At 40.2% G+C, this 12,520-nt stretch overlaps 1 protein-coding gene across 1 annotated transcript; it reads right to left on the reverse strand.

Moving 5' to 3' along the window:
- Window positions 1–3,535: 3,535 nt before the first annotated feature.
- On the reverse strand, window positions 3,536–4,702 carry LOC108923576 (zinc finger protein 239-like). The gene has a single exon (XM_029252829.1). It carries the CDS (start codon window positions 4,700–4,702, stop codon window positions 3,536–3,538), a length of 1,167 nt encoding a protein of 388 aa, XP_029108662.1.
- Between the last annotated feature and the right edge of the window lie 7,818 nt (window positions 4,703–12,520).

A 12,520-nucleotide genomic window follows, 5' to 3' on the forward strand; every position in this document is an offset into this window, starting at 1 on the left:
GCCAATCGAGCTCCATGGTGCCGGGCAGTGAGCACAGGGCCCACTAGAGGACGTCGGGCCCTCAGGCCACCCTCATGAAGTCTGTCTCTGATTGTTTGGTCAGAGACATTCACACCAGTAGCCTGCTGGAGGTCATTTTGTAGGGCTCTGGCAGTGCTCATCCTGTTCGTCTTTGCACAAAGGAGCAGATACCGGTCCTGCTGATGGGTTAAGGACCTTCTACAGCCCTGTCCAGCTCTCCTAGAGTAACTGCCTGTCTCCTGGAATCTCCTCCATGCTCTTGAGACTGTGCTGGGAGACACAGCAAACCTTCTGGCAATGGCACGTATTGATGTGCCAACCTGGAGGAGTTGGACTGCCTGTGCAACCTCTATAGGGCCCAGGTATCGCCTCATGCTACCAGTAGTGACACTGACCCTAGCCAAATGTAAAACTAGTGAAAAACAGTCAGAAGAGGTGAGGAGGGAAAAAAATGTCAGTGGCCTCCACCTGTAAAACCATTCCTGTTTTGGGGGGTCGTCTCATTGTTGCCCCTCTAGTGCACCTGTTGTTAATTTCATTAACACCAAAGCAGCTGAAACTGATTAACAAGCCCCTCTGCTACTTAACTGACCAGATCAATATCTCAGGAGTTTAATTGACTTGATGCTATACTCTGATTAAAAAGTGCTTTTTTGAGGAGTGTATATACACCCATCGTTCACAAATGGGATGGTACAATGAAAAATTGCTGCAATGACATCAAAACATATTCCTTTTGGTCACACAATTGGTTAATAAGTCAGTACAACTGCATTTGCCCAGTGCATGATCATTTTACTTCAATTTGTATTCATACGATCTTGACAGACATGCAACAAACACCACAACCTAGTCACTGCTGTCAGTCATTGAACACAATGGGAACATTTAAAAAAAATTATAGAATGAAATAAACGAACTACGTGAAAAAAGGCAACATGAGAGAACAACATCTAATTACATTGACAGTCTCAACCAATCACAACATCAGTTAATGTCAACCCAATGTAACAATTTAAAGAACAGATTCAATATTATTATTATTAATTATGAAGTAATGTAACTCATTTAGTGGATGCTTTTCATAAAAGCAACTTATAACACCAAGATTACTTACAATGTTTTACTTATACAGCATGATAATTTTTTCTTGACAGTTCAGGGCAATGGGAGTGCAGCAGATTTGGCCGGGGCCTGCTCTGTGGTGAGTCTGGGTTTCAAGTCCTGCTTGGGGTGCCTTGCAGCAGATTAGCATCCCGTCTGGGGTGTGTCCCCTCCCCCTCTAGCCTTATGCCCTGTGTTGTCGGGTTAGGCTCTGATTCGCTGCGACACCACTCGGGACAAGCGGTTGTAGACATTGTGTGTGTGAGTTCAGGGCCTTTGGTGAATGTTACTACAGCAGGAGAAGGATTTAAATCTTGGTCCTTTGAGCCTTTACAAACATATACAATAATTTTGTAACTATTAACTAACTATTTATTTAAATGGTTGTGACATGCTGGGTTCTTCCAGGGAGCGGAAGTGTGAAGCTTGTGTTTTATTTGTGCTATTTACAGAAATTGTGACTGATGAGGGATAACAGTGAGGGATTCAACACAAGGATGCACTCTCTAATCTCCTCAGGGTTGTGTACCATCCTACACACACACACACACACTTTCTGAGCTGCTTGTCCCATACGGGGTCGCGGGGAACCAGAGCCTACCCGGCAACTCGGGGCATAAGGCCAGAGGGGGAAGGGACACACCCAGGACAGGACGCCAGTCTGCTGCAAGGCACCCCAAGCGGGACTCGAACCCCAGACCCACCAGAGAGGAGGACCCGGTTCAACCCACTGCGCCACCACACCCCCTGTGTACTATCCTACTGCCTGAAAAATTTTAAACGCGTGATAATATTGTTCCTCTTCCGTTTGGACTGCAACAGCCATGTCATAAAAACAGCTTTAATAATATGAATGCCCTTACGCTAGCAAATAAAGCTTTAGTCTCATGATTGAATGGTTATCTAGCATCAAAAATTTGTTTATAATGTTACACAGCATTTCATTCCCACACAGTAGGAATTCACATCACAGGGTGATTTCACAGAATGAGCCAACTCCATCAGGCAAGGGATGGATGTACCCTTTTCAATACAGCAGCCCTTATAATACAAATGCCCATTATGTAGACATTTTGTTTTTACAAAAGAGTTGATACAAGAATGCCAGTCACCTTTGCTGATATTTCAGCTTGCAGCAGATACAAAGACAGATCAATAAAAACAATGGAATGGAAAAAAATAAGAGCAGTCTTTGAAAACAGGTTTTAGACTTTGTTTCAGTGCTTCTGTGTTTTTCTTGATTTGAGAATACCGTTTCGTTCACAGATACTGTGTTTATCTCAGATGGCCTGTATAGTAGTGTACTCCAAACTCCATTTAAAATGAGTAAACGAGTGCTTAAAAAACCAAATAAAACACATACAGGCATCCCTTGATTTACGAATTCTCTTTATCCGAAATTTTACTGTTAATAGTTCTTGAGTTTTGATATTAGGTTCCAGAACAAAACAACAGTATAAGAAAATGTATCTAACACATGTCAGTTAGAAAATTGAAAGTCACACATTTTGTGAGTAATGGACTGTAGTTGGTGCATCCTGCATCCAGATATTTCTGTCTGATGGAGTGTTAGGAATGCGAGAGTGTTGTTTTTAGGAGAGTGGCTCATTATGGGAAGCGTATGAAATTCTACAAGAGTACCTGGAGCTCAGTGGATCCCTGGCCCTGATGTTTGCAGCAGAGACAGAAAACTTCCCTGGGTTTTCTGACGATGGTCTGGAGGCAGAGTAACAGGCACAGCAAAGGTAGCAGGTGCAATACACTTTTGTATTGTTTTCTGCAATGTATATCACTTTGGAGAAAAGCCTCTGCTAAATAAACAAATGTAAATGCATGTGTTTTAAATTTTGCTGAAATCATGGGTTGATAGTTACACTGTTTTTTTACAATATTTGGGAAAATTTGCTTGGAGTTTTCAGATGGACTGTGAAGTAATTATTATTCTTTCCATTTAAAACATGTAATGGGAAAAAGGCTTTCAGTATTCAAAATTTTACATCTGCATCGTTTTCAAGATTGTTTTAATTTCATAAATCAAGGGATGCCTATACTGTGCTTCACTACTGCTGCAAACATTTGAGTGTTTTAGAAGAAATGTGCTTTTAAACCAAAAAGAGGAAAACAACTCTCACTCGTGAAGCTCTTCTTTATTGGCAGAACTGCAAAATTTAAAACATAAGCTGTGCAAGTGCAGGTTAAGACAACAGAACACTGAATCATCCTGTAAAGTGACCCAACCTCAGCATTTGCGTTACAGAAGTGATGGAGAACAGTATAAGGACAGACTGCAGCACATTTTCCCATGAGCACTAATGGCAACTTCATCTAATAAATGTGGGTTCACTGGTCAGTTTAAACTATTCTTAGTAAAGATAGATTAAAACTCAGCAAAACCCTATCCCTGACTACACTAATACAGTTTCTCACGAAAATGAATAAGCTGGTGTCGTTTTAAGTTGTGTCCATTGGAAAAACTCTTTCTACACTGACAACATTTATATGGTTTCTCACCAGAATGGATACGCTGGTGCAGTTTTAAGTTGCCTCCTTGAGAAAAACTCTTCCCACATTCACTGCATTTATATGGTTTCTCACCAGTGTGAACACGCTGGTGCTGTTTTAAGTCATGTTCCTGGGAAAAACTCTTTCCACATTCACTGCATTTGTATGGTTTTTCACCAGAATGAATAAGTTGGTGTCGTTTTAAGGTACTAAACTGATAAAAACTTTTTCCACATTCACTACATTTATATGGTTTCACACCAGAATGGATAAATTGGTGCTGTTTTAAATTATGTCCATTGGAAAAACCCTTTCCACACTGACAACATTTATATGGTTTCTCACCAGAATGAATAAGCTGGTGTTGTTTTAAGTTGCCTCCTTGAGAAAAACTCTTCCCACAATCACTACATTTAAATGGTTTCTCACCAGTATGAATACGCTGGTGCTGTTTTAACTCATGTTCCTGGGAAAAACTCTTTCCACATTCACTGCATTTATACATTTTCTCACCAAAATGAATAAACTGATGCCGTTTTAAGTTACTAGATTGATAGAAACTTTTTCCACATTCACTACATTTATATGGTTTCTCATCGGAATGAACAAGGTGGTGCAATTTTAAGTCATGTGCTCGGTTAAAACTCTTTCCACATTGAGCACATTTATATGGTTTTTCACCAAAATGAATAAGCTGGTGCCTTTTTAAGTTACTAGACTGAGAAAAACTTTTACTGCAGTGAGTACATTTATATGGCTTTTCACCAGAATGAACAAGATGGTGCAGTTTTAAGTTATGTTCTTGGTAAAAACTTTTTCCACAGAAACTACATATATATGGTCTCTCACCAGAATGAAGAAGCTGGTGCCGTTTTAAGTTACTAGACTGAGAAAAACACTTTCCACACTGACTACATTTATATAGCTTCTGCTCAGAATGTTGGCGATTACACAGTTTTAACTTGCCTAACTGAGAAACACTCTTTCCATGTAGACTACATTTATATTGTTTTCCACAGCGAACAAACTGGTGTTGTTTCAAACAACCAATCTGAGAAAAACTTCCACCTTGCATATAATTTTTGTCACGACAGTGAGTTTGTGAATAGATTTCCAGAAAGTACTGGCATTTAAAAATCTGTCTACACTGAAGACACTGCCTTTTCTGGGCTTTATGGGAAACGCCATCAAGGCAGGGCATACTGACATGGTAAGTTACACCACTGGTGGCAGGTCCACAAGGCTCTTCAAAAGCACCCTTTCCTTGGACATCGTTTCCTGCAACAGCTAAACTGTTCTCCGGCAGCATCAAATTCTTCTGCAAAAGGTCATGAGTAGGTTCATTAACTGCACTCTCTGTACTCAACTGTTCCAGTAAATGAGAATGCTGATCTACTATAGCTGCACATGTCTGTGATTTATGTTGTCTGAATAAAGGAGAGACAACAAGGCTTAAATCATTCACCTCCATATCACGATTTTCTTCTTTTGCAGCTTCTTTTTCTCCCCAGTCTGTTTTTAAGGGTTCCCAAAGCTCAGAATACTGCTTGAAATTAACATCTGTCTCTGATTTACATTGTTTGGTTAAAGGACAAGAAGAAGATTTTAACTGTTCTGAGGGAAAGCAGAGCACTTCCTTGGTGCTGCACAGCTGTAGATCATCACTGGCTTTGTTTATTTTGACCATTACAGTCTCTTGTTTAATTTTGTCTACATCCAGGTGCAGGACTGAGCCCAGCTTTTCAGTACTGAAGCCTTGTACATCAGTGCAATACGCATTAGGAAAAGTGACCTGATCATCAGGCTCAGTTTTTACAGACATTTCTGTGACAGTTGACCCCTCTGAATTAGTGGTCACTGTGATCCCAAAACAGTCTGATTCAGATGGGAGGCTGCAGGGTTCCAGGAAAGCCTGCTCAGGCTTTGGTTCTGCCATGATGATCCTCTCCAATTTTCTCTCCTTGTACTCTGTTGTGTTGGTTGGCGAGATCCTGTTTGTCTCCTTTCAGTGTTCACTTCCTCTTCTGTGTATGTGCTGTCTCCTCTGCTCCTGAATTCATCTATAGCGAAGGACAGATGGCAAAGAGGGAAGATGAATTACCATCAATACAGATGGGGTCCAAAATCGATATTTAACTCTGTGTAAACGGAAGTGCGCTAACAAAAAATGAGTTATATGCAGACATGATTTGTGAAGCACAGCCTGCATCTCATGTGCAATAGCACAGTTTTGCCAGCACGCATTACATGAATAGCAACACAGAGTGCAGATAGGTAATACAAAGTTTATTGTAACAGATGATGTAATACTAGTTTGTGGAACAGTCAGATCAGGAGAGAAGTGGGTCCAAAAGAGATGGCTTTGAGAGCCTTCTTAAATACTGAAAGGGATTGAACAGTTTGAAGGGAGTGAGGAAGCTCAAAACTGAGAACCTACAGACTTTCAGTTTTGGAGCTCTAGTGTGTGTGACCAGCAAGAGGGGAGAGGTGATGAAGCACAATGCACTTGCTGGAGTGTAGGGAGTGGTCAGGTCCTGTAAGTATGAAGGTAGAGATCCTTTGACCATTTTGTTGGTGATAACTAGAATCTTCAACTTGATTTGGCCAGCTACAGGAAGGCAGTGGAAACAGACCAGGAGGAGACATACCATATTTCTCCTTTTTGACGCTCCCGCTCTAATAGAAGCGCCCCCACCCAATAAGCCAGGGCGCGGCTAATATTTTTCTGCTGATTATGTTGATTTTTAATATCCTTGTGCATGTATACGTAAAACTTTAGCTTCTTGAAAATGATCAATGATTAAACCTTAATTTAGAGAACGCAGTTTTCTTTTTAACTTTTTAACTACAACGGATTTCAAGCTGTCTGGCTAAAAAATTGATGCCGACGCCTACACTTCCTGACTTTTTTCTTCTCAGATTTAGGTGCGTTTTGTAATCGTGTCTTGTTCTAGCACCAATCTTGTACTCGCCGACGGTGAACATTGAAAGCTTTTGCGGCGAAATGTTTTCCTTTTTCTTCAGCAACTGCAATAACCTTCAACTTAAAAGTAGCTGTGTACGACTTTTTGCTCGCCATATTTAACCTGCGTTTAGAAAATGATGTCACTCAGGCCGCATGGTTACCACGTGCTACATGCTGGGAAGAATTAGGCAAACTTCATAATTTGCACAATCAGGCCTCAAATAGATGCGCCCTGCCCATAATTTGTGACGTGCCCGGGCGTGATAATTAGGAGAAATACGGTATGTGGTACTCTGGTAGCTTAACACAACTCATGCCGTAGCTGAAGAGGCTTGATTGCAGAGGTTGGAAGAACAGACAGGGGGGAACTGCAGTAGTCTAGGTGGGATATGACTATACCCTAGATAAGCCAAAAAAGGATACAATTAAAATCAGACTTTTCCCATTTTTTTTCAAATTGTACCTTGAACATCCAAGTAGAAAAAAGTAGGATAACTGGGTTGGATAAATGAACAACCCTCTAAGTTAACACATGGTGGAATCACTTTTGCCTGAATTAGAGCCTTAGGTCTATTTGAGTAAATCTCTACAAACTTTGCCAACCTAGAATATGGAATATTTGCCCATTCCTCCTTATAGAATGCCTATATGATGCGTGATGACTGTTGATGATTTGCACATCAAAGTCATTCCAAAGATTTTTAATGGGATTTAGGCTGCGGCACTGATTAGGCAACTCAAGGACATTCACCTTCCTTCAGCCGCTGTACAGCTGCTTTGACAGTACAACACTAGGTTACTGTCATGGTGAAAGGTGAACCATCCTGCCATTTTCAACTTCTTGGCTGTGGGCTGCATGTTTTGTTAAAGAGTTTGCCTTTGTTTTGCACCATCCATTTTCCTGTCTATCCTGACAAGTGATCCAGTCCCAGCTGAAGATAAACACCCGCACAGAAGGATGCTGTCACCATGTTCTTTCTATAGGAATGGTTTCCTTTGGATAGTAAGATGTATAGGGCTGTCACTATCGATTATTTTGGCAATCGAGTAATCGAGTCTTACTATCAATTATTTTGGTAATTGAGTAATCAGAGAATAATTTTCATGAGTACTCAAGTAATTGTTTTTTATTCACAATAAAAATAGAATCAAGTGAACAATAACATATCATGCTTTGCATTTCAAAATTGAAAATAAATCCATGGTTAATTTTTGTAAGGGTTATAATTCCTTGACTTGTGTGATTAATAACCATCAAACATGCTAACCCAAGCGGGAGTTTGAGTTATGAAACTGCGATGAAAAGTAATATGAACATTTTGAAACATGAATATATTCACGCCTTAACTTCACATTTCATCAGAGTTTATTATCATCTACATTCCACTAAATTGTGCTCCCTGATGGGTGTTTAAGTGGTGAATCTCTTTATAATGCAAATATATCATACATATATCATGTTCGGTCTTGTGTTTAAAACGGTGCGCAAATTAAGAGTATTCAAAATGATTAAAGTAAAGCTAGTAGTGAACTCACCGTGCTGGTGGAGCATCTGTTACGCCTGGATGTCACCTTTTCAGGTGCTGTAGCATTGCAGATGTGCTGTTATTGTATTTAAGTTGGTTTTTGCACAGACTGCAGACAACTATGTTATTCTTTTCTTCTAATGTGAAGTGTTTCCACACTGTTGATATTTTTTGCCGTTTTTTTGCACGGACCCTCATCTGTGCACCGCCGCCTTTCCGCCATTTTGCCGAGTACTCGAGACTGCAAATTGTACTCGAGGATGTTTTTAAAGCAGGTACTTTAAATTAATCGAGTAATCGTGACAGCCCTAAAGATGTATTAGGTTTTCACCACATGTACCGTTTTACATTCCAGCCAAAAAGTTACATTTTATTCTCATCTTACAACAGCACCTTTGCCACCCAGTTACAAGATCTTTAAAGTGCTTCTTAGCAAGTGTAAACTAGACTGATATGGCTTTTTTTCTCACTACCCTCCTGTATAGGTAAGATTTGTGGAGCGCTTCTGGTATTGTAGTCACATACAGGCAATAACTAGTTTGCCATTAAATCATATGGCTCCTTGAGAGCTGCCGTTGGCTTCTTGGTAGACTCTCTGGTTGTCTTCTTGTTTGGTCATCCAGCTGAAGGAGGGACGACCTGATCTAGGCAAAGTCTAGGTGGTGGTGCCTCTGCCTTCCACTGATGATGATCTTGATCCTGCTGAATACTTGTAGACTTTGAAAAATTTTTAATCCCATCTCCTGATTATGCCTTTCCACAACTTTATCTTCAAGTTCTTCTGGAAGCACCTGTCCACCCACAGTGTTTGCACTGAAGGCAGATTTGATACTGAGCTAATCAAAACCACCACAACTGATTACAGGTGGGCATCAATTAGTTTCTTAGTATAATCTGTAAGATCACAATTTTACAAATACAGTTGTAAGGAAGGGGATGTTCTCTCATTCAAAGAAGGTATTTTACTGTCATAGTATTAAATTTTAGAATGTTTCAAATTTTATTTTCACTTATGAAAATAAAAGCTGGGGTAATGTGGATTTTGTGTGTTAATAATAATGGAAGAAGTCTAATTTAATTTATTTTCAGAGTGCCATAGAACAAAAAGTAGAAATATTAAAAGGGGTGGGTGACTTTCCCATACCCACTGTAAGGGATGTACAATTAAGCTAAAACCCAGTGTCAAAAACACTACAGTATTTCTGAATGGACTGGTGCAATTCTGCTGGATTATAAAATCAGTAATAACACAAAATAAACTGGCACTTACAAACTTGCAGTTAGAATGCTGTAACAATTCAGGATATCATTTACTATGTCACCTGTCCTGCCATAGCAGAAGAACAGTTCTCCATAATTATTAATGGGCTTTAAGGGAGTCAAAGAGCATCTACATGGTTTTCATTTAGCTCAGTGAAGCTGGGCCCCCTACAAACAACACAAATAAAAAGTGCTGCATTCGTGCTGTTCAAACCACAGAACAGACAGCAATCAAGCCTCTTCAGCTATGGCATGAGTTGTGTTGAGAACCAGAGTGCCACATATTAAAATATATGTATATAAAATATATATATTTTAACTTGGTGTTTAAGCAATTGTACAGGGGAACTTCATGTGCCATGTAAATAATAATTAATATCGCAAAAAGTAAGAGCCAGAATTGTGCAATCACAGCATAAACAAATCTCCCCCCCCATTTTTGCAATTTGTAGGGAGGTAGCTTTATGGAGCCCTTTCAATTATCTGAGCAGTTTATCTGTTGCATATCAGCCTAAACAAATGCTAATTAAAAAAAATACAAAAAATACATTTTAAGTGGATGAAACTGTAATACATGGAAAATCTCATTCATTACAGGACATGCAAATTGCTGTCACACACACATTTACTTGAAATAAATGGATCTCAAAGTGTGCTCTGCAGTGTCCTTTTTTTTTTTTTTTGTTTTTTTTTACTTTTACTGTGTTCACTTAAAACACATATGAATGCTTTCTTAATTCTCAGATAAAATAGTCATTTAATTTCAAGAGGTCAACAGACAGAGCTCATTCGAACAACTGGTCTGCCCAGAGCTACTGTTTTATGTTTTTCTACATTAATAATAATTAAAATAACCAAATATCATCATAAAACAAGCTCCTTTAATTTGCAAAATGATAACTTAAAACCAGTATAACTCTGAACTACATTTTAAGTTGACATTGCAAGTAACTTTATACACTAAACAAATAACATAACTAAGGCATGGTACTGTGTCTTGGATAACACACAAAATCTCAGATTTACGGAAATTAATGTAATCACATACACAACTTCACAATTAAGTGGTTCTCAAACTGCTCTTTAGTGTTCTTTTTGTTTTATACTTTTACTCCACTGTGCTCAAGCTGTTCAAATCTGTTTCTCTAAATCACAGATTTAATTTCAAAAGAAAAGGTGGACAGATAGGACTCATTCGAATTGATCCAGCTGGTTTGAACAGAGCGACTGTTTTATGCATAATAACAACTGAGAGAGGGAGAGACAGCTCCAGGGCTCGAAAAACTGTGTGATGTGAGCCGCATCAACTGGGACATAACACATGATACGGAGAACACGAAGACACGCAGTCACACAACAGTAAAACATTACTACTGCAGTCAGAATTTAAAAAAAAAAAAAAAAAAAAAAAAAGCCAAATAACACAAACCACTTAGAGCGATAACACACACATCTCACCTCCAACAAAGCCAGCAGAGTTCTGCTCCAGCACAGAAAAACCGTAAACAGTATAAACCTCCTCCTTTAAAGTTAATTGCAGCGCCACCTAGCAACTGACACAGATTGGTCCTCCACAGGACACTGCCGCCAATGAGGTGTACAATCGCACAGTGCACTGAGAAATCAGTATGGGAATAAAAGTAGTTTCAATATCTGTTAAAAGTAACACTGTTACTGCTGGTGTTACTTTGTTATTGATTTTTTTTTTGTAAATACTGGCTGTTTTAACGCATTTGTTAGCAGTTATCACCACTTCAAGATGCAGAAGTCAGAAGAATGTGTTTCCCTACAACAATGCATCGATCAACTGTTCACTGACATCTTAAACCAGTCACTGGATCTCTGTACTGATCCCACCTGCTTCATAATCTCTGCTAATAGAACCTGCCCTAGCACCAGAGATCACATAGTACACTTTCGCCTTGGCCTTTCTCTCTATATCTACAGAGCAGCAGTTTATAAAGCTCCTTTTACATCTGGCATTGGAGGAAAGCAAAATAGTGAGTTGTCCACTTGACAATCTCAAGTGGGACTGAAGACAAACTAACCTCTGGTTTATACATAAAATACAGGAAAACATTTTGCAGTAAATCTTTATCAAATTCAGCTTTCACTGCATTAAACCAAACAATGATACATGAAACACATAACACTTGTCACATTTTGTGTTCTTTAATGCAACAGGAGTCAATGTCCTGTACACTAGTTTCAGTTACTGTGTCTGTAAAAATTATTCACTTCCTTGGACTTTGAATCACAACGGGTTTGTGACTCTAAAATCATTTGTTGTGTGTGTGACACAGAGAAAGTGTTTCACTGGTATATGGGTGAGTGACTCATAAGTAGAATATCTAGCATTGTAATACACACACACACACACACATTTTCAGAACCGCTTGTCCCATACGGGGTCACGGGGAACCGGAGCCTACCCGGCAACACAGGGCGTAAGGCCAGAGGGGGAGGGGACACACCCAGGACGGGACGCCAGTCCGTCGCAAGGCACCCCAAGCGGGACTCGAACCCCAGACCCACGGGAGAGCAGGACTGCATTGTAATACATATTACATTTATTTATTTAGCAGATGCCTCTCTCCAAAGTGACTGCAAGTGAACTCTATGTAGTGTTATCAGCCCACACTTTTTATTTACCAAGGTGACTTACACTGCTAGACACACGACTTACAATGGGTCACTCATCCATACATCAGTGAAACACACTCTCTCTCTGTCACTCACACACTATGGGGGAACCGGAACAGCATGTCTTTGGACTGTGGGAGGAAACCCACACACCCCCTATAGCTGGAGCACAATCTCCGGTTCCCCTTCTTAAAAAGAGGGACCACCACCCCGGTCTGCCAGTCCAGAGGCACCGTCCCCGAACTCCACGCAATGCTGCAGAGGCGTGTCAACCAAGACAACCCCACAACATCCAGAGACTTGAGAAACTCGGGGCGGATCTCATCCACCCCTGGAGCCTTGCCACCGAGGAGTTTTTTGACTACCTCAGCAACTTCAGCCAGGGTAATGGACGAGTCCCCCTCCGAGTCCCCGGCCTCAGCTTCCTCTACGGAAGGCATGTCGGAGGGATTGAGGAGATCCTCAAAGTACTCCTTCCACCGCCCGAGAACATCCTCAG

The sequence above is a fragment of the Scleropages formosus genome, chromosome 6, assembly GCF_900964775.1.
Source record: "Scleropages formosus chromosome 6, fSclFor1.1, whole genome shotgun sequence".
In the NCBI taxonomy this organism is placed as follows: domain Eukaryota; kingdom Metazoa; phylum Chordata; class Actinopteri; order Osteoglossiformes; family Osteoglossidae; genus Scleropages; species Scleropages formosus.

Bases quoted from the DNA above. Each gene is read 5' to 3' on its own strand.
- LOC108923576 (XM_029252829.1), bottom strand. From the start codon at position 4,702: ATGCAAGGTGGAAGTTTTTCTCAGATTGGTTGTTTGAAACAACACCAG.